The sequence below is a fragment of the Pan troglodytes genome, chromosome 17 (genome assembly GCF_028858775.2).
Source record: "Pan troglodytes isolate AG18354 chromosome 17, NHGRI_mPanTro3-v2.0_pri, whole genome shotgun sequence".
Taxonomy (NCBI): domain Eukaryota; kingdom Metazoa; phylum Chordata; class Mammalia; order Primates; family Hominidae; genus Pan; species Pan troglodytes.
In genome coordinates this window covers 86,953,615-86,978,160 of record NC_072415.2, presented here as the reverse complement: position 1 = coordinate 86,978,160, position 24,546 = coordinate 86,953,615, and the positions used below count along the sequence as shown (strand labels likewise).

Sequence of the window (24,546 nt, the reverse complement as noted above, 5' to 3'; positions counted from 1 at the left end):
AAAGATTCTACTGATTAGCCAAAGGTTCAAAACAACCACTACTACTGAGTGGTGGTCAGGCTGCAATCCTGCCACAAGTCACAGAAACAGAAAGAAGGGCACACAGGACATCTGACTGCCATGTACAACGGCTGCATTTACTCACAGGTACACAAATCAACACAACTAGCTAAAACGTAACACTTCTCAAGCACTATGAGATGCAAGAACAACTGGAAAACTGCACTATATCAAAAACAATGCTAATGAGTATTTATAAATTACACTTCTCACTACTAAATTTATGAGAATGCCAACTGAGTAAAAACAAGTTTACACCCACTAAAGACAAAAGCTAAACAAAGTGCTTAGTGTAAAAAAGCAGCTGGCATGGAAGACAGAATGGGAGATGGAAAGGAGCAATGTCTGCAAGATGGAATTCCAATTTTTCCGAATGCCTTATAAGGAAAAGGCTCAAAGAAAGGAAACATGGTGCTACGGTAAACAACATCTCTTCTATCGTGGGAACAGACAGAAGCAGCACAGAACAGTTCAATCACTGTGCTGCTCTCATTCCCTTGGCTCAGCGTTTACCTGACACAGAGGCAGGAAGAATAGCTTGGCCCACCAGTCCTGGTTGCAGCAGATTCTGATCAAACTGTCCTGTTAGAACAGAGTTGTTCATGATAAACACGTTTGGGTCGGTAGAGGAGGAGTTGAGGAGGTTTACAGGCTGCAGTCCTTCCGATGAGCTTCGAGTCATAGGCTTTCTGGCCTTCTTTGGGTCTGGTTTATAATGAAACTGCATGTGTGTCTTTCTTCTACCCGAGGTACGGAAACGCAGCTCGCAATGCGGGCATTTGAAGGGCTTGGCTCCCGTGTGCAGACGCATGTGGACCTTCAGACTTCCCTTCGTGGAGAAGGCGTTGCTGCAGACGTGACAGCTGAAGAGCTTCTGACCTGTGAAAAGCCCAGCCAAGAATCAACAGAGGCGATGGCAGTCGCGACACTCACCCCCACCCCACTCAGCTGTCAATATGGATGTAAATACGTTGAATCGGTGGATGGAAGTACTTTAATGAGAATCCCTTTCACCTATAAGATGTTACGGACGTCACAGGCAATCGCTGCAGGATTGTAAATTTAACAGTATATTGTTTACAATTTGAATTTAGCATTTTCACAAGCCTTTGAGGTTTACAGTGTTTCTAAACCACTGCATTATTCTGAACCTTGATTGGAGTAGTTGATTTATATTTATCAGAAGCTAATGGGTGGTATGACTTAATAGCCCGGCTCTGAATTACTGTCACTTTTCTTTAATTTTACAAATGGTACTTTAACATCTCAGCATCTCTCTATCTTCTCTTCTGCCAAACAGGGGCAACCACAATGCCAGCACAGGTAGGCATCACACTGGGAGAAAATGCAAAGGAGAGTTCTATGCTAGGGTCAGAGGGCTGTGTGCCTAGTGTCATGTACCTAGTTCCTTAGGCTCTTTTCATGATTACTGGGTATATCAAAGGCCACGAAGGCTCGGAGCACCATGAGCATAGGCTCCACCCTCCAAGAGCCTCTGGGAGCTGAAAAACTTCCTGGCTGGCTTTTCCCCTCTACTGTCCAGGAACAAATGCTAATTTTTACAGGATGGTGCACACTAGGATCCACCAAGGGACTAGTGCAACCTGCTATCCCAACGCCGCCCTGGGTTCCTCAGAAATCACACCTCTACTTCAGAATGGAGAAAGAGGCACCAAAAGGTATTTATCCAGAGACTTCCATTTCTAGTCCTTATCCACGTGGCCTACGCTGAACTCCAAAACCAAGGAAATGATGAAGCAGCGTGCACCAAGTATTCGTGGACGTCACTGGGCACCTGCTGCATGAGAGGCCGTGCCCTAGGCCTGGAGGCACAAAGATAAGTGATGCCGGGCCCTCCATATCCACAAAAAGTTCACTGCATTACACAAAAGAGATAAATACAGGGAGCCTAATGAAACAACAGAAAAACTGCACACAGGACAGTCATATAAACAAGCTCAGGGATCTGTTTATCTAGTTACAAATATTAACCCATCAGAAAAGAATCACAGGGCTTCAGGTAAATGTGTGAAAGTCCATTTGTTCTTGTCTGTTGAATTCTGCTTATAACCAACAATGAAGAATGTAAATTAGCCTCATAATCATAATTCTATGAATCATTATAACAACAGCTCTGCATTCACTGTGCGTTTACCACAGGCCAATCCATTCCTAAGTGTTTACCAAAGGCCAAACACTTTTCCAAGCTATTTAAATGTCTTAATGCTTAAAGCTATTTAAATGTCTGAACTCCCAAAGACGGAGGTACAACTACTAGCCCCATCTTCTGCAGAAGAAACTTGTGGCTGAGAGGAGAACCTTGTCTAGGACCACAGAGCTCACAGGAGGACTACAGGATTCCCAAGCAGGCAGAGGCAGAGGCAGCCTCCCCACCGCTGGGAGGCACTGTGCAGAATTCCAGAAGCAAAGGCACAGACAAGATGAAGATGAGAAAAAGGCCAGGAAACTTGGACATTCATTTCTGCCTTTGCAAGAGTTTCTCCCCATATAAAAATAATTATGAAATGATAACTGCCATCAGATTTGCTAAGTGCCGGGTTTTACAAAACCTCAACAAACTAAACCTCTTTGGCTTAAATGAGACTAAGAGGTAATCTTTCTAACAAAGTTATTTAAGCATGAGTAAGAATACGTGACAATTTTTAAGAAAAATTCAACTTTTGAGACCTAATCCTTTTTTGTCTTAGTGTCATTTGGACAGTTTACCCTGTGTCAGGAATAAAAAAATCTTTTATATCACTTTCTTCATGGTGCCTCATTTTTAAGCGTTCCATAATTTGGAAAGTATTTATGTACACAAAATATATAGGAACAAAACATACGAAATGCTATCCTAAGACCTCTACCAGTGACGCAGGCATGTTTTCCTTACCTGTGTGAGTCTTCACATGACAATCGAGAGTGGATTTCACAGTAAAACTCTTTCCACATTCATCACATTTGTATGGCTTTTCTCCAGTATGGATTCGAACATGCCTATCCAAAAAGCATTAATTATAGACACATTGACAAACGACTTCATGATTTGAAATTTATAACTATATAAATTAAAATTAGGTGTTACTACGTTCTGATTAAGTTTGGCCAAGAAAAACTTTAAGCTTCACTCCATACAAAAAATACCATAAACAAATCCAAATAACAACGAAAATATTTGCAAGACAAATAATAATAGAGATAATTTCCTTAGGGCCAGGAGCGGTGGCTCACGCCTGTAATCCCAGCACTGTGGGAGGCCGAGGTGGGGAGATCACCTGAGGTCAGGATTTCAAGACCAGACTGGCCAACATGGTAAAATCCTGTCTCTACTGAAAATACAAAAATTAACAGGGTGTGGTGGCAGGCGCCTGTAATCCCAGCTACTTAGGAGGCTGAGACAGGAGAATCGCTTGAACCCAGGAGGCAGAGGTTGCAGTGAGCCAAGATTGGGCCACTGCACTCCAGCCTGGGTGACAAAGTGAGACTGTGTCTCAAAAAAAAAAAAAAAAAAAAAAGACAATTTCCTTAAAAAACCCAAGAACTCTGACAAATCAAATCAGCAGGAAAACCCAAACGATATCAGAGTAGAAAAGTTGGCAATGCACAGAGAGTTTACAGAAGAAATACAAACAGCCAAAAAACATATGCAAAGCTGTTCAATCACACTTAGAATCAAAGAAGAACAGATGAAAACGACGAGATATCGTTTCCCCCATCCTGTTGGCTGCAGCTGTAAAACAGGCACTCGGAGTCTCTGAAAGACAGAGGCACATGGCCCTCTGGTGGCCTTTGCCAGACTCTACCCTCACTGAGCCATCAGAGGCACACAGGCTCACGGAAGAGTCACCACAGCACCCTGCCAGTCACCAAGCGTGGAACTCAGTGTTCGTCGGGATGGGTCTGGTAAGATTAATTTGGTATCCCCATGCAACAGAACCCTACACTGCCATTAAAAAGAATAAAATAGGTTTATAGATACTGACGAAGAAAAATACCTATGACTCATTGATATGTAAAAATTTGAAAACCAGAATCGTACAACTTAACATTGGTATATGTCTAGACATTTCCGAAAAAAATACTCAAAAAACTGTTAACAGTGCTTATCTCTGGGGAGCAGGACACCCTTCAGTACCATTTTTTGTTTCTCATCACATTTACTCACTGGGAGTCTGAACCTTGAACTTTTTTAAAATGAAGGATAGGACAAGAAGAAGAAAACACAACTATAAGAATGTCCCGTTCTCGGAGTTTGCACTGAGCCGAGACCACGCCACTGCACTCCAGCCTGGGCGACAGAGCGAGACTCCAACTCAAAAAAAAAAAAAAAAAAAAAAAAAAAGAATGTCCCACTCTTCTGGTCTTCAGGTACAGTCGATGGAGATATGCTTAGCACTTTATGTCGCCTTGGTAGCATTTTGTCTCTGCTAATTGGCTGGCACGCCCCACCCACAGGCAGGTCACAAAGTGCTGTCTCAACACCTCCATGTGACACCCTTGCCAGGCCTGACTTTCTCATCTATGACTCCACCACTAACCCCTACTGGAAAACTATCTCACCCTATCAGTTAGTTTATGAGTTCCTCCAGGCCACACACAACTGCTGGCCAGACTGGACTCCTTCTTATAAACATCTCAAGTTTTCCATCACAACCCCTTAGCTCCTCCTCTCCTTAGTTTAACTTTCTATGTCTTATGCCCAACCTCAGATCACACCATCAACTTAGATCCTACCCCGGAACTTCACTGCATGGCTCAACGAGAGCTCGCTGTTGAAGGGTCCTGTGGCCACACCACCCAGTGGGACCTGGGCTCTCTCTCTTCTCCAGTCACCTCCCTCATTGTCACTCTCTAGCTGAACACACCTCCCCTTCCTGCTGTGGTCGAAACATGAAGGCCAGCAGTCAAGGTGTGTGCTCACTAGGGTGGCACTGCCAACCCAGCAGCTCCTTGAAACCACCTACCCTTTCCCTGCAGCACCTGCTGCTGTCCTCTGTAGAACAGAGTACAAGGAACACACCCTTTGGTTTTCTGAAACATCCTGCAATATTAAAATCTTCACGGTTTGTTTTATTAAGTTGCTGAATAATTAGTTCTATCTCCTAGAGCAAAACATAAGCATCCCTGTTATATACAGAAACACTTCTGATTCTTCAGGAGAATGCTGATACTTTGGTCTTCCTTTCTCCAGAAAGGAAGGACATTCTGAGAGCCCCTTCTGTTCTTTACCATGGGTCTTGGTTTCCAGATTCTTCATGGTTCTGCTCAACTCGATCTCATGTATCAGCCACTGCTGTTTGGCCGATTGCCAATTAGTCTCCCTCCTGTCACGCGCTTGTGTCCCGCTCCTCACACTGACTGGCAGGCCTCAGAGGCAGGAGGGCGCCTGCTGCTCTTCTGCCTGTCCACAAAGCTTAGAGCCCTGCCTTCCTCAATGGATACATTTGTTTTCATTGTTTACTACTATGACAACCATACAGAAATAAGCATAAGCAATCTATAGAGAAAACAGACTTTTTTTTTTTTTTTTTTTTTTTGAGACGGAGTTTCATTCTTGTTGCCCAGGCTGGAGTGCAATGGCATGATCTCAGCTCACCACAACCTCCACCTCTCAGGTTCAAGCGATTCTCCTGTCTCAGGCTCCCGAGTAGCTGGGATTACAGGCACCCACCACTACACCCACCTAATTTTGTATTTTTTAGTAGAGACCAGGTTTCTCCATGTTGGTCAGGCTGGTCTCAAACTCCCAACCTCAGGTGATCCTCCCGCCTCAGCCTCCCAAAGTGCTGGGATTACAGGTGTGAGCCACCATGCACAGCCGAAAACAGACTAATTAATATTCTGAATGAGTTTACTGCAGAGAACTAATTCAAGCTTAAAACCATACATTCAAGTAAGTAAGGTGCCATCACTCAGGTGACACCAGGTTCAGAAACTAATGGCCCTGCTGCAGTGAAAATCACCGAAGGAGCAGCTGCCTGCACCTCCAGTCTTCAGAGCGGAACCCGCGCGGCGTAGCCATGCCCTCACCTCACCAGGTCGCTGGGCTTCTTGAAGCTCTTGGGGCAGTATGTGCAGCAGTTGGCGTGCTTGGGCTCGTCCTGCAGCTCCGCCTGCTTGTCCCTCAGCTCACTGATGCGGTCCTTTTCTGCCGCGGACTGCACCAGGACCTTCTCTGACACCGTGGCGCTCTCCTGAGGCCGGATCTTGGCTAACTGGGCTGTCTCCTCCTCCGTGAAAGTGATGACCTCAGGACGAGACTTCCGTGATGCATTTCTGTCAGAATGTTCTTCCTCTTCCTCCATACAAATGTCTACACAAAATCAAGGAAAAGGGATCAAAATCGTAATGAAGAAAACTTAGGTTTTTAGCAAAACAATTAAAACTAAATAGGTATGTATGTAATGAAAATTAATCACTCAACCAAGCTATTTTTATGATGGTAGAGAGTTGCTATATTTTCCCACCTCTATTGAGAAACTTAGGTCATGGAAAGAAAACAGCCAAGTGTACTGGAAAGTGGGGGGCGGGGGATGAACAGAGGTTGGTGAGGGGGTGAAAACATCTGCTTAGATAGAAGGAATAAGCTCTAATGTTTGATAGCAGAGTAGGGTGATTAGTTAACAACAATGTATATTTCAAAGTAGCTACAGGAGAGAACTTGAAATGTTCCCATACTTAGAAACTGCTAAATACTTAAGGTGATGAATACCCCAAGTACTCTGATTTGATCATTCCACATTCTATACATGAAACAAAATATCACATGTGCGTCATAAATATGTAGAAATATTATGTAACCAAAAAAAATCCAAGTGAAGGGCATCCTTTAGGAGAGTGATGACCAACATTAGGAAGACGCTCAGATTAAAGACCTGCTTCTACCCCTCCCTGAAAATTCAGGAGTAAGCTTTGAGGCTGACAGTGTCCACACAAGCTACCGGTATTTATAAATATAGATATTCATTTATTAATAAGGGCAAAAAATGAATTACCATCAGATTTTTTAAAACCAGAAGCCCAAAAATGGGAGACCAAATTAATAAATTAGCAAACGGCCCCCAACTAAAAACAATTACTATAAAGAAGAAAATAAAACTTTAAAAATATATGTGGTTGGCCCTCTGTATCTGTGCCTTCCACATCCATAGATTCAACCAACTGCAGTTAGAAAATACAGATCCTTTTTTTCTTGTTATTATTCAATAAACGATACATTATACTGGCTATTTACAACCAGGTGCAGTGGCTCACACCTGTAATCCCACTGCTTTGGGAAGCTGAGATGGAAAGATTGCTTCAGGCCAGGAGTGTGAGACCAGCCTGGGCCACACAGCAAGACTCCATCTTTATCAAAAATTTAAAAATTAACCAGGCATGGGGGCGCGCGCCTGTAATCCCAGCATATTGGGAGGCCAAGGTGGGGCTTGGCACGGAAGTTCAAGACCGCCTAGGCAACAGAGCAAGACCCCGTCTCTACAAAAAAAAATTTTTTTAAATCAGCCAGGCGTGGTGGTGAGCCTGTAGCCCCTGCTACTCAGGAGCCTGAGGTGGGAGGATTGCTTGATCCCAGGAGTTCAAGCTGCAGTGAATTATGATTGTGCCAGTGTACTCCTGCCTGGGTGACAGAGTGAGACCCTGTCTCTCAAAAGAACCCCAAACTATTTACATAGCATTTATATTATATTAGGTATTATAAGTGATCTAGAGATGGCTTAAAGTATACAAGTGGATGCGTGTAGGTTACATGCAGATACTATGCTGTTTGATATCAGGAACTTCAGCATCTGCAGATTTTGGTGTCCTCAGGAGTACAGGAACCAATCCTCAGCTGATACTGAGAGAGAACTATATGCATAAGTATTCATTCCTAAATGAAAAATAAGGACGCATTCCAATTGATTAAAAAAGAATACTAGAGAAGGAAAAAAAGTTTGGCTGGGAGCAGGGAGGTCATTATTGTATGACTAACTAAAGAAAACTTACAACTCAACAGAAAAACTAAATTGCAAAGTGGACAGTGATTAATTCACCAAATAAGTAAATTTAAAAACAAACTGGATAATTTTTCTTAGCACATAAAAAGGAAAAAAGATGAGAGATGGGAGGGGATTGGGGAGGGAAGAAGAAAGAGAGGGGAGCAAAGGACAGCGAGGGTGTGGGTTGAGGGAGAAAGTCATGGAGGATAAAGCCAGTGGACTCAATGTCCATCTCGTAGAAATTCCAGAAAAAGATACAGCAAACTGAAAGTCCACATTATACCAATAAAGCTTGGAATGATTTGAGGGCAGCTTATAGATAGCGGCCCCACCAACACACATGAGGAAATAAGGAGGTAACTCTGTTAACATTCTTTAAGGAACTGAGAACACAATCAGTATAGCACAGACTGGAGACAGAGAACAACAAAATTAAGCACGACAGACAGACAGCATGAAACAGTCGGCAAGTGTTAGGCCAAGCAGGCTAACGTCACAATAAATGTGAGGGAATTTAACCCCTATCCAAGTCTCTAGGTTTGGGCAAAACAACGCAATTTAACACGTGACTTTTCTCCTATGGACAAGAGTTCATCTGCAGTTTCCCCCACAATGATCCAAGGAAAACAAGGCATACAAGGTGAATCTAAATAAATATGTAGCAGTGAGATGAAGCCCAAACAGAACTCCCAAATTGATGCTAGAATTCAGTAGCATTAGAAGCTTTATTAATTGACAGGAAAGAATATGTAAAGCGGCTTAGAGATTATTTGTATTTGGCTGATAAATTAACACTCTCCAAATGACGGGCTTCTAGAAATAATGCCTGGATGTCCTATAGCCTTTAACTCATTTGAAGGAAAGGGTCATTTTCTTTTTATACTTTATGAAATCTCATGACAGAATTTTAAAAATGGAAATAAAGGCTTTACTAAGTATCATCAGATTGAAAAGTTTGAACTATCTCAGTTTAACAGGTCAGAAACTTTTATTCCAGAATTATCTACTAAAGAAATGAGGTGCACAATGGCTCTGGCAATGGTTAAGTCGCAGTTTTTGTTACTTTGAGGGAGTTTAGGCAAGTTTTACAGACTTATTCCTCAAAACAGCAGAGAAAGGTAGACTGCCATAACCCACCGGGGACCCCAGATGGTCTCACTGTGGTCTTTCGGTCAGATGGTGGCAAAGCAGACAGAGGGGGCAGTACCTTGAGAGAGGATGATGGGCCACCAGCAGGTCTGACCTCCGATGACAGTCCCCATTTAGCACCCGTCTCCACACAGCCACTGACACAAGATTCACTGACAACACTGCGCACCAACTGTGCCAGGACAGGATGGCCGCGGCACAGGCAAGAGCCCAGGCCAACACATACACTCAGACCAGCCGTGACCTCCAAGAGTGTCAGAACACACACGGATTTAAAAACTGCAATCTGTGTGCTGGCGCAACGTGTCAAAATATAAAATGTGCTCTATTCTTAACTGTATAATTTCATTGTGGAACTTCCTAAAAAAGAAGTTGTCTTATAAGTACAAAAAGTATAAGCACAAAAATAATACTCAGGATTTTTCCACTTGGTATGGGACTTGGGCGAATTAACTTGTCTAATGTTTAGCTGGCTAGCGTACAAAATGAGATTAATCCCTCCAACTATGCGGTGTTTTGTGTCTATTACATGAGACAACGTAATGGCAAGCACAGGTTTTACCAAAGGTTACCAGCAGTCCATAAATGCTACCATTACCATTTCAGTGAAAGACCAGATACTAGCTGCACATCCATCAACCCATCAACAGAAAATTATATAATAAAATATGATGGAATTCCATGGAGTCATCTGAACTGATGTAGGCCTGTGTTCAATAAATTAAATATGCCTGTAATAAACTTCAGTAGACAAAAAAATTAAGCATGCTACAACACTATATAGAGCAAGATACCATATTTGTTAAAAACATTCAAGTCTCTAGCAACATGCGCGCCCAAGCATGAAAGGAAGAACACAGTGTGAGAGTGAATGCTAACTCAGCGCGTGGTGATTTGTAAGAGCAGATGTTTTCTTCATTGCACCTCTGAATTTTTCTTCCAAGAGCATGTATGGCTTTCATAATCAGAAAATAAAATTATTAAAAACTCAGGGTGCTACTGAACTAATCTATATATAGCCAGGTCAAAATACTCACGGTGATTTGTGAATGGATTTATTCCTAAATTAGCATCAGGTTAATACACCTTGAATCAACAAATGGAAAATACCTCCTCCTTCTGTCTCTCCAGTGGCTGACACAGCAGAGGGGACTGTTTGGTGTCTCTTCATGTGCTTTTTACAATGCACTGTAGTTCGGAAACCCTCCTCACAAAACGGACACTTATAAGGCTTCATGCTCATATGTGTGGCCATGTGCCGGGTGAGGCTGCCATTGGTGGTGAAGGAGGCATTGCACACACTGCAGCTGAACGCCTTCACTCCTACAAGCACAGAAACAGAAAAAACGGCTGGAACCAATCCTATTTCATTACCTTAAAACCAGAAGCAGTCAAAACCAAACAAAGATATGTTTAATAAGTCACAACATTATCCTGAGGCTTAGCAGACTTTGGTTAAAAAAAAAAAAGTAAATTACAAAATTATAGATAGTTTATTTGGTGTGGGTTTCCAATTTTTAGAAATGGGATTGTTTTAAGAACATGGAAGTTGACATAGGACATCTTACTGCCTTCTCTACTGAAATCAGCAGGCTCTGTGAAGTCACAGTCTTCAAAACAAATCAAGTCCCCTCTGTCCTTGGTCTTTTACATTTAAACTGGCAACATGTGGATTCTACCCCAGAAATGTTTTCTCCAATCCATCTTTTCATCACTCCCATAGCACATGAGGTAGATTAGGCATTAAGAACTAGTCTATAAATCTTCTATACAGCTTTACTTTCAAATAAAGTCCCATATAGAAGGCCCTCTCTCCTCCGGACCAATGACACAGAACCAAGTAACTAGCTATTTTCCTCCTATTTCTGTCTTTCTTCCACCGTTCCTTATAAAAGTCATATATTGCTGCTCTCTGCCTCCGTAGCAGGTCCTTCAAAGTACCATATAAACTACTCCCAGCAATCTTTCCAATATCCACTAAAACCACTCCTCAATCATCAACCTATGGACCAGTCAATAAAACTTTTCCTTATTTTGCTTGGCTCTATGTTTCTAAGCAGTATATCTTCATTTTCAAATAAAGCCTTATACAAAATATACATTGATATTAAACTTATAATGAATATACTGAGTATATGAAACAGATAACAGGAAGATGTTAAAAATATTTTTAACTGTACACCATGTATCTGATAAAGGTCCAGTAGCCAGAATATAAAAACCTCTTACAACTCAATAAGGCAAATAATCCAATGTTAAAATGGGCATAAGATTAGAACAGACATTTCTCAGTGTCTGTGAAAGACGTTTAACATGATTAGCCATAGAAGAAATGCAAATCAAAGCAAAACCACAATGGCACGTGGGAAGGCTCATGACCATCCACAAAGCCGGTCATAAGAGAAGCAATAATAGCCATTGGCAAGGATGTGGGGAAACCAGAGCCCTCCCACGCTACCGTGGGCTGTCAAATCCCACAGCCACAATGGAAAACAAATGTTTTAACAGAGTTAACATATGACCAAACAATTCCACTCCTAGGTACAGCAATGAGCCCATGTCCACACAAACACTTAAATACAAATGTGCATAGCAGGATTACTCATAATAAACAAAATATGGAAATAACTCCAATGTCCATCACCCGATGAATGGATCAATAAGACGTGGCATATCCTACAATGGAAAGGAATGAGGTTCTGATCCACCCATACAGCATGGGTGAAACTTGAGCACACTGTGCTGTGAAAGAAACAGACACAAAATGCCACGTATTTCTATAAAATACCCAGGACAGGCAAATCTATAAAGACAGAGGTAGATACTGGGTGCCTGAAGTTCTGGGCATTGAGGGGAAATGGGGAGTGACTGTTAATGGGTACAGAGTTTCTTTTATGTGTAACAAAAATGTCCTAAAGTTACAGTTTTGATGGTTGCAGAACTCTATGAACATACTAAAAATCACTGAATTGTACACTTTAAGTGGGTGAATTGAATGGTATATGGATTATATCTCAATAAAGCTTTTTTCTTTAAAGGACTAATCTCCAAGTATAAGGCAGACAGTGACCTGTGTGTGTCTTCTCGTGGGACTTGAGGACCCCAGAGGAAACAAAGCCGCGTCCACAGAGCTTGCACTTGTAGGGCTTTTCCCCGGTGTGCGACCGCACGTGCTGCTTCAGGTGGCTGGACTTCTTAAAGCCTTTGTTGCAATAGTCACACCTACAAAGCAAACATACAGAACTCAGACCACGTTAATTCATAGCACAATTACAAATACAGCACCTGAAAAGGGAAGAAAAGCAAACAAGCTTCACCAACAACCATGAAACATCTAGGCACAACTGTTACAGAACCTAGGTGCGCTCTCCAACATTGAAGAAATTATAAAGTATAAAATATTGCCAACAATCATTTGTTAGACCAAATTCTGCTTAGAGTATTTATAGTCTTAAATGCATTACTTAAAAAACAGTAAATCCTATAACTCCCCAGCAGACATAATATTTAATTAGAAACTCTCTCTAAGCATAATAGGAAGAAAATGTATGCACTCCTTTCTTTATTAAGTCGTTAGACACTATGAATCCTTCCATTGCCTCAGAAGCAGAATCACTCCTGCATCTAGTCACTTGGAAATGCCAATCCATGTACTCCTTTGGTTTATAAAATACAAAACAGAGTGTACTGGAGTTATGCTGAATAATATATAAATATGCAGTGTTATTTCCCCTTCAGTTGTTACTGAATAGACTAATGTTATCTTAAGGATTAAAATAATTATAAATTTCAAAACTCCTACTCACCTATTATTAAAAGCTTATTCCATTAGTACGTCTCTCTTGTCCATTCTCAAGTTTTAATCTCCAGTAAGAGGTTAGTGACGTCCCTACACTATAACCTAAGTCAAGACTGGGTGCCCACGTAGAGGCAACTAACTTTCCTCTCAAGTCCAAATTAAACTAAAAGCTGGAAGTGTCTGAATACATTTTGAAAATTCACTCTTGTAAATCTGGTTTGGCGGTGGCTCACGCCTGTAATCCCAGCACTTTGGGAGGCCAATGCAGGTGGATCACCTGAGGTCAGGAGTTTGAGACCAGCCTGGCCAATGTGGTGAAACCCCGTCTCTACTAAAAATACAAAAATTACTTGTACACTGTGCACAGAGGGTGCTCGGTATGTACTGCTGAGCCAGCGGACGGACACATCTAAAAAGCTGTCTTTCTAATTGTGCTGTATCCTGGTACACAGATTGTTATATGTAAAGCACATGAAGAGTCTTGAACTAAAAGGCATAATATAAATTTAACTAATTTCTGAAAATGGAATAATAATGACTTAAAACAGTGACGGGAAGCTGCAGCAGAGTACTTCAAACAGACAAACTGAAGACTGCCGTATCCAAATCCTGGCCCGCTCACTTATCTGCTGTAAAAAGTTTAGCAAGTTAATCTCTTTTGTCTCAGATCGTTTATTTACAGAATATGGATGACAATGGAACTGTTTTGAACAGTTTTGAGAGAATGAAATCGCAGAGCCCTTGGAGCGGGGCAAACACACAGCAGCATCCGTTCCTGGGAGCCGGCAATACCATGAGCTGGTCTGTGCAGACAACTACCTGTAAGAGCGCCTGCTCTGGTCCTCGTTGTCCTCCAGAAACTGGGAACCTTGCGCCTGCAGGTCCAGTTCCTCTTGGGATGACTCCTGAATCAAGCGAGTTGTCTAAAATTTAAGAGAAGTATAAAGCAAACTACTTGAATATGTGTGAATAAACATAAAACAACTGAGCAGCTAAGAACTAAGGATAAGAACATTCATAAAATGTGGATTTAAGAGAGAGAAACCCCAAATAGTTCACTGAAATCATTTAGGCCAGAGCAATAATAAAGATCACTTATACAGATTTTATTAAATGAAGACCTATTTATTTTCTATTACCCTACCTTAATACAAAGCTTCATCAACCATAAAACTGATTATTTTATATATCTTAATAAGAGATTCCTCTTTCATCTGTTCTACTCTTACTGACAGTGAATAACATCCCACCTTCAGAGAGTATAATATTATGTCTCCTCTTGTCACACAAACCAGAGGGTGAGAAAGACATGCTCTCCATCCCCAAGAACGGTACCACGCATATATAGGGCAGTCACACTGACCCCATCCCTTCCTGACAGCGGCGTTACAACCCATGCTACCACAGCAAGGACAAAACAAAAATCTGGTCAATGTTTTCTAACCACTCTATAATAGATCCACGCTCACACTGAGCAGAGGATAAGCTCCGCTGACCTTCAGAAGGCCTGGAGTCACAGGACAGACTGCGAACAGTAGAGTCATCCACCCCTGGGCAGCAAGTGCACGTTGCTATAAGCAAGGGCCTGTGTCGCATTTGTTTACCTGACTTCCAAAACCAACTTAGTTAAACCACAACAACAGAACTGGATTTGCACAGTTTTATTTAGAGAGCTCTGGAGTAAAGTCAGCTGCTAAGAAGTACGTTCTCCACTTCCCAGATTCAGCACCTGCTGCCAATTATGTAGTTTCTAGCTATGAGAAAAATGTTCTGAAATTTTCACGGGAGGGTCCAGCCCTACCACTTGGGCAAAGCTACCAGTGGTGGATTTCAAAGAGGGATAACAATTGGTCAATCATTTCTCATCACTATTAAGAAATTTCCAAAAGCAGAAAAATGAAAACCAAAACCAAAATTAAAATGTCTCCAACGAGGAGTAAGAGATAAAATTTTAAATGATGCATTTAAATATTTTTTAATGTCAGCATTCATTATATTTTCCTTCTAACATGTTTAAAAGTCCACAAATAGAAATGTTGAGGCTTTGTGCCTAAAGCAACATAGTACCTTTCAACGTGTTATTACATAGCACTCAAGTCAATTTTTGGTTTTTAATCACAAATGCAAGGCCACACCATGGCAGTGAAACCTTTAAGCAAAATTAAAATGTTTTAAGGAAAAAGAAAGCCCTATGTACTAAACACTGAGGATTTCCCAGGTAATGCAGTAACCTTAATGCTACAAGAAGTGAGCACGCCTCTTAAAATCTCCCTTAAGGAAATGTTTAATAATGACAGTGAAGAATAACATAGCAGCTGCTAAATACTGCCATGTATGCACCCCTCTGTCCATACTCACTACATTCATCCCATCAGAGCTGGGAGCCTGCAGCAAGCTCTGCTGGTGGAAGCTTGTGGAGAGGGCCTGAGACTCAAGTGTGCTGGAATCCTGTAGCTGTTGGACAGGTGGAAACTGAGGCTGCTGATGGTACGTATCAGTCACTGTAAAACCTAAAATAAATTAGAAAAGAGGAGTTCTACAAAAATATTAAAGTTACATTAAAATGTTCTAAGAAAAGGTTTATAAATTTAAAATGTCTAAAGGGGCATTTCTATTTTCTGAATTAGAATTAGGACTAGCTGCTATTAGCAAGCTTTAACACTGTTTGCTAACAGGCAGGAGGCTGTGCTCAGCAGACATTACAGCACCGGAGGCTTTACAGGACCAGCCACCACGAAGTTCCAATTTCTACTCAGCCACCTTTTCTTGACTGGAAACTACGTGTAGAATGGCTGCAAAGGCCACTTTCCAGAAGACCTAAGCAGACCACAAAATAGTATGCATCAATAAAAAAAAATCTACAATGCATGCAAAAAGTTATTTGGTTTGAAACCATACGTTTTAGAAGGGCCTTAAGAGAAAACATGTAAGGTTGTCATGAAATTAAATTCAACTGAAGTACAGCTCACTTACAAATTTCATTGAAAACCCACCACTGACCTTGGGGTAGCCCTGCTGGTTCGAAGGACTGTTGCGCAGGGGCCTGCTCTTCAAACTGGTCTATGTGCCCTCGCAGAGGGTCCTGTGGAGCCACAAACCCATCTAAGGATGAGATGTAAAAAAGGGGGACTCATACATTTGGAAGTTATTTCACAACTGCAAATCTGTCCAAAAGTACACTTCGGCGAGTTTTCAAATATCAGACACCTTATTTTGAAAAGAAAACAGGGAGATAATTTAATACATACATATGCTTAAAGCATTCTCTTTGCATTTCTAGAATACCATCCCTGAAAGCCTTTAGCGTCTGTCTGAAAACTCAGACATTGTTCCATTAAACAATATTCTAAAATGCTATTACATTCCATAATTGTTTAAAACCTTTCTGCGTGTGCATGGTTGCAGGCACCATAGGGGTAAGTGTATAATCCTCCCCAAAGACGGAATACATTTGAGACAATTTGAGACATCCATAAAACAAAACAGTAAACTGGTCAGCACACTGTTTGCTGACATGCCTGTGTGAGATAAGAAGCCTGTGCCAGACGCAGCCAGCTATGTCACTAATCACACAGTCTACAGTTGACCTGACATTGTGTTTTGTAGCCAAACTTTACTGATGAAGGAAGCAATGTGCTGCTTTATATTCTGGTTCAGGAGCCTCATCTCACTGCAGACCAGTCACCCACAGTTCACTGACCTACATTCATCTTTGAATCTACACTGAGTGTACTTTATAGAATACTAAAGATCATACAGATGTACACTTGAAAGATGTTCTCAATATACTGGGGATAAAAGGTCACAAAATAGTATGCACTGCAAGGTCCTATTTGTATAATTTTTTTTTTTTTTTTTTTTTTTGAGACAGAGTCTCACTCACTCCATTGTCCAGGCTGGAGTGCAATGGCGCCATCTCAGCTCACTGCAACCTCCACCTCCCATGTTCAAGCAATTGTCCTGCCTCAGCCTCCTACGTAGCTGAGATTACAGGTATGCACCACCACACCCAGCTAAGTTTCGTATTTTTAGTAGAGACACGGTTTCACCATAGCCAGGCTGGTCTTGAATTGCTGACCTCAAGTGATCCACCTGCCTCAGCCTCCCAAAATGCTGGGATTACAGGCGTGAGCCACCACACCCAGCCTTATTTGTATAATTATATATGCATACCAAACACACACACACACACACACACAGACACACACATACACACACACCCCTGCATATCTGTATGGAAAAAAATTGGAAGCACCTATATCAAAATAAGGACGGTAGATTTTGCTGTAGTCCTAAAATTTCAACTACTTCTTAACAAGATTTCGAATATTTCCTAACAAGAAGTCTGATCACTTTGTTTTTGTTTTTTCAAAAAAGAACTTCCCCTAAGAAATCTAATAAAATTGAAAAGTAAAAATCTAATTTAAGAGGACATGGAATGATATCAAATACTCAATTCAATCTCTTTCACATACAGCACAAATTGTTTTAAAAGTCAGTGATGGGAGACACCAATGGACTGCAATGAGTGGGAAAGGCTGCAAAACTCTGTTGGGATCACTCAAAGTTAAATATCCTGAAACATTTACCTTCATCTGCTTCCAGGGGCTGATCTGCCAACTGCTGGCCCAGCCCTGCTTCCTCCGTGCCCACCACGTGCTGAGGCTCCAGGTCCAGCATGGCCTCGGGGTTCGCTGCGACCACCTCTGCCGTCTGCGGCAGCTCGTCGCTCTCGATCTCCACCTGCATCTGAGTGGAGGCCTGCATGCTCTGCTGGTCTACGGTGCTGTCATCTATCGAGGCTGCCTGCTGATGCTGTTGGAGCTGCTGGGCAAGCTCATATCTTCAGAAAAGTTAACAACAGTTCATCAGATTAGATGCTGTCAAAGGTTACTTGCGTGGGATACTACAGTGAAAGAGTTGTCATTGATTAAATAACATTTTTTATTACTGATTTCATTTTGAAGTCATGGTGGCAATTCAGATAAAAACTGAACACATTAGTAACTCTGAAGAGAGCTCGTTTGCCTTATCTTTAAGTGCTTCCACCAGCTACAAGACACGAGGCACGAACGGAGGATGAAGGACAACACACACCCGAATGCCTAATAGTTTAAAAACATTAAAAAGATGTCTCGTGTTTAAAAGTAAAACTCTCCCAAGTCAAGTTCTGCAATGAGTCTAAGTATTCAGAAAAATAATTGTACTAAATGAGACGACACCTTTATAGACTGATCTAAATCTGACAACACGTGGTGCGCAGAGAGCCTCCAGCCTCATCACCTACTGTCTCTCACAGCCTGGGCCTCAGGCGCTTTATTGGACCAACGATCCAAATGTTGCTTTCAGCAACATTTACGTACACAAAGTGTATCCAGCATATATTCATCAAAGTCAACGATTTCTCTTTCAAAGGAAAAGATGAACAATGAATTCAGCAATGAACTGAGAACTTGAAAAAAAAAAAAAAAGAAAAAATCTCACACAATTATCTGACTAACAGGCTGGCTAGTACGAAGAATATCTAAGACAAAGAGCCGGCCAGGCGCGCAGCTCACACCTGTAATCCCAGCACTTTGGGAGGCCGAGGCTGGAGGATCACCTGAGGTTAGGAGTTCAAGGCCAGCCTGGCCAACATGGTGAAACCCCATCTCTACTACAAATACAAAAATTAGCCAGGTGCAGGGGTGCACGCCTCTAATCCCAGCTACTTGGGAGGCTGAGGCAGGAGGTTGCAGTGAGCCAAAATTGCACCACGGCACTCCAGCCTGGGCAACAGAGCGAGACTCCATCTCAAACAAACAAAAACACCCACACACACAAAAAAGAGCCGCCTGGTCCCCTCTTCTGCCTCTGCACACACAGACCATACAAGCTGCATCATGGGCTCTATTCCAGTGTCTTAGGAATCTGCCTACTCAGAATTTCATTCTCAGTTCCAAACAAAATTTTCCCTCTTCGTTTTCTAATATCCAAAATAGACAATTCATAACTACTTTTACTGTGGAAGGGAGAACAAAAATGTGTCGCATAATAGAGAGGAGTTAGAAAATGCACGCCTGCACCTCCACTGCGATGCTTCCACACAGCAGCGCAGTGGCACGCAGGGGCCTGTAAAAGCCACTCTAACCTAAGCACATGTGTGTCTCACGCTAACTGATGGAGGCTTGTTTACTGTTTGTTTCCTTGGTTCTTTGTTTTTTCCAATAAATTTTACTACAGTAACCTTCTTTACCTATCTTTAGCATGAGTATATGTGGTATTTTGGGAATTTCCAACAATTCAAACAAAGGAATGAAACCCTGGCTGGATGCTCTCCTTGTAGGCAGATTCCAAGTGCACACAATCTGTAAAAGCAAAGCACTGCAGCTCTGCAACAACAGGCTGATCTGCTTAGTGTCCTCTCAAAGCTCTACATTCATCTCCTACATGTGTCCCTCGAAACTGATGACAAACAATGGTCGCACAATATACCACTTAATAAAGGTGACCCCGCAATTACACCATTGGTCACCGGGTCCAGAAACAAGGGCCTGAACACCCATATTCCCAATACTACTACAAAAGGACACTGGAAAAGGCTGGCTTCCTGACTGAAAAAGATGTGATTTAACATTCCACTGAGCAAGCAAGCGCCCAAGCTCCATTCTTCTTAGCACGGTAAGCTCTTGGGCCAACTGGGGACCTGTCATCCTGCTACAGCGAGCAGGAACACAAGCATCCTCAACATCCATGTGCCCCCGAGTTCCCCAGTTCCCAAACACATGCAGTGCCCTGCACAGGATTCCCTCCACAAAGTGCAGTGAAGTGTAAGTGGATATGTAATTAACAGGAGTCCACATATAACACCGCAGATACCACACTCCCTGGGTGGTCTCAAGCAGCAGGTAAATTTCTCAGCTAAGCAATCAACGATACTGAAATCAAAAATGTCAATTCTGTTGAGGGTGCTTAGGCATTCAGCTCAATAATATCAAAAAACACTATCACAGGTAACTTATTCTAATATTTAAGGTTTTGCTTTGTAGACGACATCCAGGCAGACATATCTGGGTTAAAATGCTGTCTCGCGGTGGCTCACGCTTCTAATCCCAGCACTTTGGGAGGCCGAGGCGGGCGGATCACGAGGTCAGGAGATCGAGACCATCCTGGCTAACACGGTGAAACCCCGTCTCTACTAAAAATACAAAAAAATTAGCCGGGCGTGATGGCGGGCGCCTGTAGTCCCAGCTACTTGGGAGGCTGAGGCAGGAGAATGGCATGAACCCGGGAGGCGGAGCTTGCAGTGAGCCGAGATTGCGCCACTGCACTCCCGCCTGGGCCACAGAGCGAGACTCCGTCTCAAAAAAAAAAAAAAAAAAAAAAAAAAAAAAAAAAATGCTGTCTCAAAGCAAATGTTCCAGGGCAGCAGCTTTAGGCCTAGTGACTCTCCCTTTCACATCTCCTAAGCTGTGGTCACCCTACCCAGGTGTTACAGTACCACACAGAATTCTGTGGCTTCACAGAAATACTCATCGAATAGGCCCCAGCACTAGTCAGAAATGCATCTCTTCCGGATTACATCCACATAGAGATGAGCTAGCCTTCCAATCATGTGAAAATATAAGCTAGGCTGAATGAAAAGTTTATGGAATATCTAAAACATGTATTCTTTAAAGTCAACAACATAGAATAATTACCATTCAGATTTGCTGATGACAGGCCTAGAAATCACAGGGTCTTTAAGATTCTCTTTTCTGAAATATTCACTATCTGACTATACTAGACACAGTCCAGAATTTTATCTAATTACCAACTAACAGCTTTAAAAGACAGCTTACAGAATATAAACTACTTCATTATTAAATTAAAAATGAAAATGCTAATGCTTCAGTCTATGGCTCCCATTAGATCCTTAGACACTAATACTTACATTTCTTGAGCCCATATAGTATGAGCTAGAAATAATAATGTAAGAATCAAAGACAATTATTTCCTAAAAACACTCCCCACCATCTACTGGAAATTATAAAGATGATAAAAAGTGACCACCAGAATTATACCCACCTGTGGGTTTTCATGTGCTTTTTGCAATTCAGTGAAGTCTTAAATGTTTTTTGGCAATAGGGACACATATAGGGACGAAGGTCATTGTGGATACCCATGTGTCGCCGTAAGCTGCCACCAGTAGTGAAAGCCCCATTACATATCAGACACTTGAAAGATTTCAGTCCTGTGTGTGTTCTGATGTGTGCTTTGAGCACGCCTGCAGAAACAAAGCCTCTTCCACACTGAGAACATTTAAAAGGTTTTTCACCTGTATGGGATCTTAAAAAAAAATACACATTTTAATGAATACGTTTCTTATACTTTTATAATGCTTTGTGACTAGAATGCACTCTTGCATTTCGCTTCACTTCATCATCACATTTTTTAAAGCTAAGCAGCAATGCCGGAGCTCTCCACATTTTACAAGGGAGGAAGCCTGAGACTCAGAGTGCTTAAGCGACCTGCCTCAAGTCACACGACTGAGATGAAGCTAGAAGCCATGTCTTTTTCTAAGTTCTATACTTTTTTCATGACATCACACTGTCTCTCATGATCAAGGTTCGACTTCCTTTTCACTGTGGCTAGCGCTAAGAATTAATCTAAACTCTGATAAATACATCTGAAAAACACAAAAGGAAGTCTAATAAAATAAACTTCTTTGACATTCCTTGGAAATTGCAAACACTGAAATTTAATGAGCATATACATAAACTCCAGTAGCAATTTTTGGATAAAATATTTTAGTCAAGACATTAAAGAATAAAAATATTAATTACCAATAAATGTTTTGCAGTCTGTGACATCTTTAATACCAAAGGCTAATGCTACCATCCTAAATACTTCTAGACGTCATCAGGTCACTAAGTCAGTTTAATTATACTAAATTTCCATCTGTGAATCCGTTACCTTACCTGATATGTTGTTTAAGGTGGCAAGATTTTTTATATGCACGATGACAGTAAAAACACTTGTATGGTCTATCTGCTTCATTGACAAAATTATTATTGAAATAGCTTTGGAAAAACTGGTTTTTTGGAATGGGCTGGATGAGACCTACAAAGCAAAAGAAAAGCAGATGTAATTCACTGTCAATGCTAGTAATACAATTAAATGTCACAAGGCACATGTTTTACCCAGAAGATGAAAATTCTGGTAAGTTAGATTCTAATGTTGCAACTATGTTATTTTAATTGTGTTAGGAACTGGCTATTCAAAGAATACCTATGGGGAAACATTATAAATTAATATATTTATAATATAACATTACAAATTAATTTATAAATTAACAAACATTATAAATTAATATATATTAATGTTGCTCATTTTTTAAACATGAGGAATATCTAGTCACAATTACTTCCCTTGATTCCACGGCCAATTTCTAATGAATTTCTACATTTACTTTCTATATGGGCATTTGTTGACATGGAGTCTACATAACTATGTCCAAAATTCAGGATAAGCAAGATTTTAATACCTTGTTTATTCAGTATGAATACTGCACACTAGATACTATAATAAACTGAAAACAAAAGTGACTCTAACATGATCTTTTGTTCTAAAAAGGTTAGCATTTTCACAGATATCACTAAAGGAATATCTACAAATAACAAAATTAGTAATTTAAATATTTCACATTTTATATACATTTACTAAATAAAGAATTCCTTCAGGTTGACCATCGAATAAATATGAATTGATCAAGCTACTGCATTATTTCAGGAATTCAGGACAAGCTTGGGGGTAAACTTTCGAATTCCTTAAGAGTCATTTGGAATGTTAAGAGGGTGACGCACGCAGTCAGTCCTCTAATCAGCCTTGGGCTGCTCCTCCTGCCAAGACAAGGAGGCATTGGCCAAGATTCTGTCCTCTGCCCACAGCTCTCCATTCCCGGTCCTCTCTCCTCCCTCAGTTGTACCTTAACTGTATACAATGATTAGCATGATGCACCTCTGAACACACTCTGTTTTTCCTGACTTTCCATAAAAATACAGATTCCGTTTCAATTTCTTCCCCTAAAGCCCACTTCTCCCAGCTTTCCTAGCTGCATGCCTGGAACAGTCTTCTGGTCCCTAAGGCTGGGAAGCCCCGGACCTCTGAGAGTTCCCTTCCCTGCCCTGTACTCGGCATCTGCCAGTCCTGATGATCAACACCACTCCAATGTCTCTTAAACTTGCATCTTCTCTTCTTTTTCCACTGCCACCAATCTCAAATAGCAGTGAAACAATTACAAAGCTGGAGGGAATTTGACAGCCCAACCAATTTCACCTAGCTCATTATTAGATTTAAGGAAATTCACCTATGCTTCCTGAAGCTTGCATCAGAACCTTATTTTTCAAAAAGTATTCAGAACCCTCCCTTGTGATATAACCCACACAGCACAACCCCTAAGACTACCAAGCCTTTTCTCATCTCACAAGCCTTCTGGACAATCAGAGCTGTGTCAAAGACCTCTCTCCAGGCAGCTCTGACACCACCCTGTGCCTGACAGCACAGCCTCACTTTTTCCTAACAACTCGTCCTGCTCAAAAGAGAAAAATGCAGGCTGGGCACAGTGGCTCAGGCCTGTAATCCCAGCACTTTGGGAGGCCAAGGTGGGTGGATCACCTGAGGTCGGGAGTTTGAGATCAGCCTGGCCAACATGGAGAAACCCCGTCTCTACTTAAAAAAAAATAAAAATACAAAAAATACAAAAATTACCAGGCATGGTGGCACATGCCTGTAGTCCTAGCTACTCAGGAAGCTGAGGCAGGAGAATCGCTTGAACCCAGGAGGCAGAGGTTGCAGTGAGCCGAGATCGTACCATTGCACTCCAGCCTGGGTGACAGAGTGAGACTATGTCTCAAGAAAGGAAAGAAAAAACAAAGAAAAATGCAGGCATCCAGTCCATGCCTACCACCTTCCCTACACATGCTGTGACATGCAGACTGAATGCCATGCCTGGTTCTCAAAAACAGTGATGGCAGAACCCTGGATGCAGGTTTCCTCTTCCACATTGCTCTCGGTCAAGGACTCCCCTGGACTACCGCTAGCTTCCTCAACGAGCATTCTACTTTCACTTACTCTCATAACACTATTCTATGCTAAACCTCTCCTTACCATGTTTTTATCAAACTCTGTCCCCCAAAGATTATGACAGCCAATTCTTTTCTATAGCCTCTAAGGCGCCCAGAGTCTGAGAGAAGAGATGAACACAAATACAAATAACAAAATTAAGCACAAGACATAGTTACAATATTTTACAACTTACAGCGTGAAGCTCCCTCTAGCAACCATTTCCCTCATGTGTCTCCCTCAGCCTAAACCAAAGAATTCAGCTTCCCCTATCTGGTCTAAGATACAAGCATCTGTGAAGCCAACAAGCAAAATGTATCCCATTTTTACCCTGAAAAATTGCTGAAGAGTCAAGAACCTAACTCAACTGAAGATTCAAAAACTTGAAGTCCAGAAACCCATGGGTGTACAACTTGATTTATGGCAACCTGAAAGAAGAAACCGGTCTGTTGTTTCATTTCGTGAGCAGCCAAAACT

The 24,546-nt window shown here is 41.6% G+C and overlaps 1 protein-coding gene across 5 annotated transcripts in view; it reads right to left on the bottom strand.

Annotated features, from left to right (window-relative positions):
* ZNF236 (zinc finger protein 236) overlaps nucleotides 1–24,546 on the bottom strand; it is a 148,347-nt gene that overhangs the window by 45,142 nt on the left and 78,659 nt on the right. For all 5 annotated transcript variants that reach the window (XR_010152003.1, XM_016933929.4, XM_016933931.4 and 2 more), the window contains exons 12-22: nucleotides 21,927–22,068; nucleotides 21,034–21,294; nucleotides 17,577–17,830; nucleotides 15,988–16,089; nucleotides 15,346–15,497; nucleotides 13,807–13,910; nucleotides 12,259–12,410; nucleotides 10,299–10,511; nucleotides 6,091–6,373; nucleotides 2,954–3,057; nucleotides 574–939 (exon numbers count right to left, since the gene is read on the bottom strand). Coding sequence is in view for 4 of the 5 variants with exons in the window: in XM_016933929.4 (XP_016789418.1) it covers nucleotides 574–939; nucleotides 2,954–3,057; nucleotides 6,091–6,373; nucleotides 10,299–10,511; nucleotides 12,259–12,410; nucleotides 13,807–13,910; nucleotides 15,346–15,497; nucleotides 15,988–16,089; nucleotides 17,577–17,830; nucleotides 21,034–21,294; nucleotides 21,927–22,068 (2,133 nt within the window). In the remaining variant the exon portion in view is untranslated. The remainder of the gene's footprint in view (nucleotides 1–573; nucleotides 940–2,953; nucleotides 3,058–6,090; nucleotides 6,374–10,298; nucleotides 10,512–12,258; nucleotides 12,411–13,806; nucleotides 13,911–15,345; nucleotides 15,498–15,987; nucleotides 16,090–17,576; nucleotides 17,831–21,033; nucleotides 21,295–21,926; nucleotides 22,069–24,546) is intronic.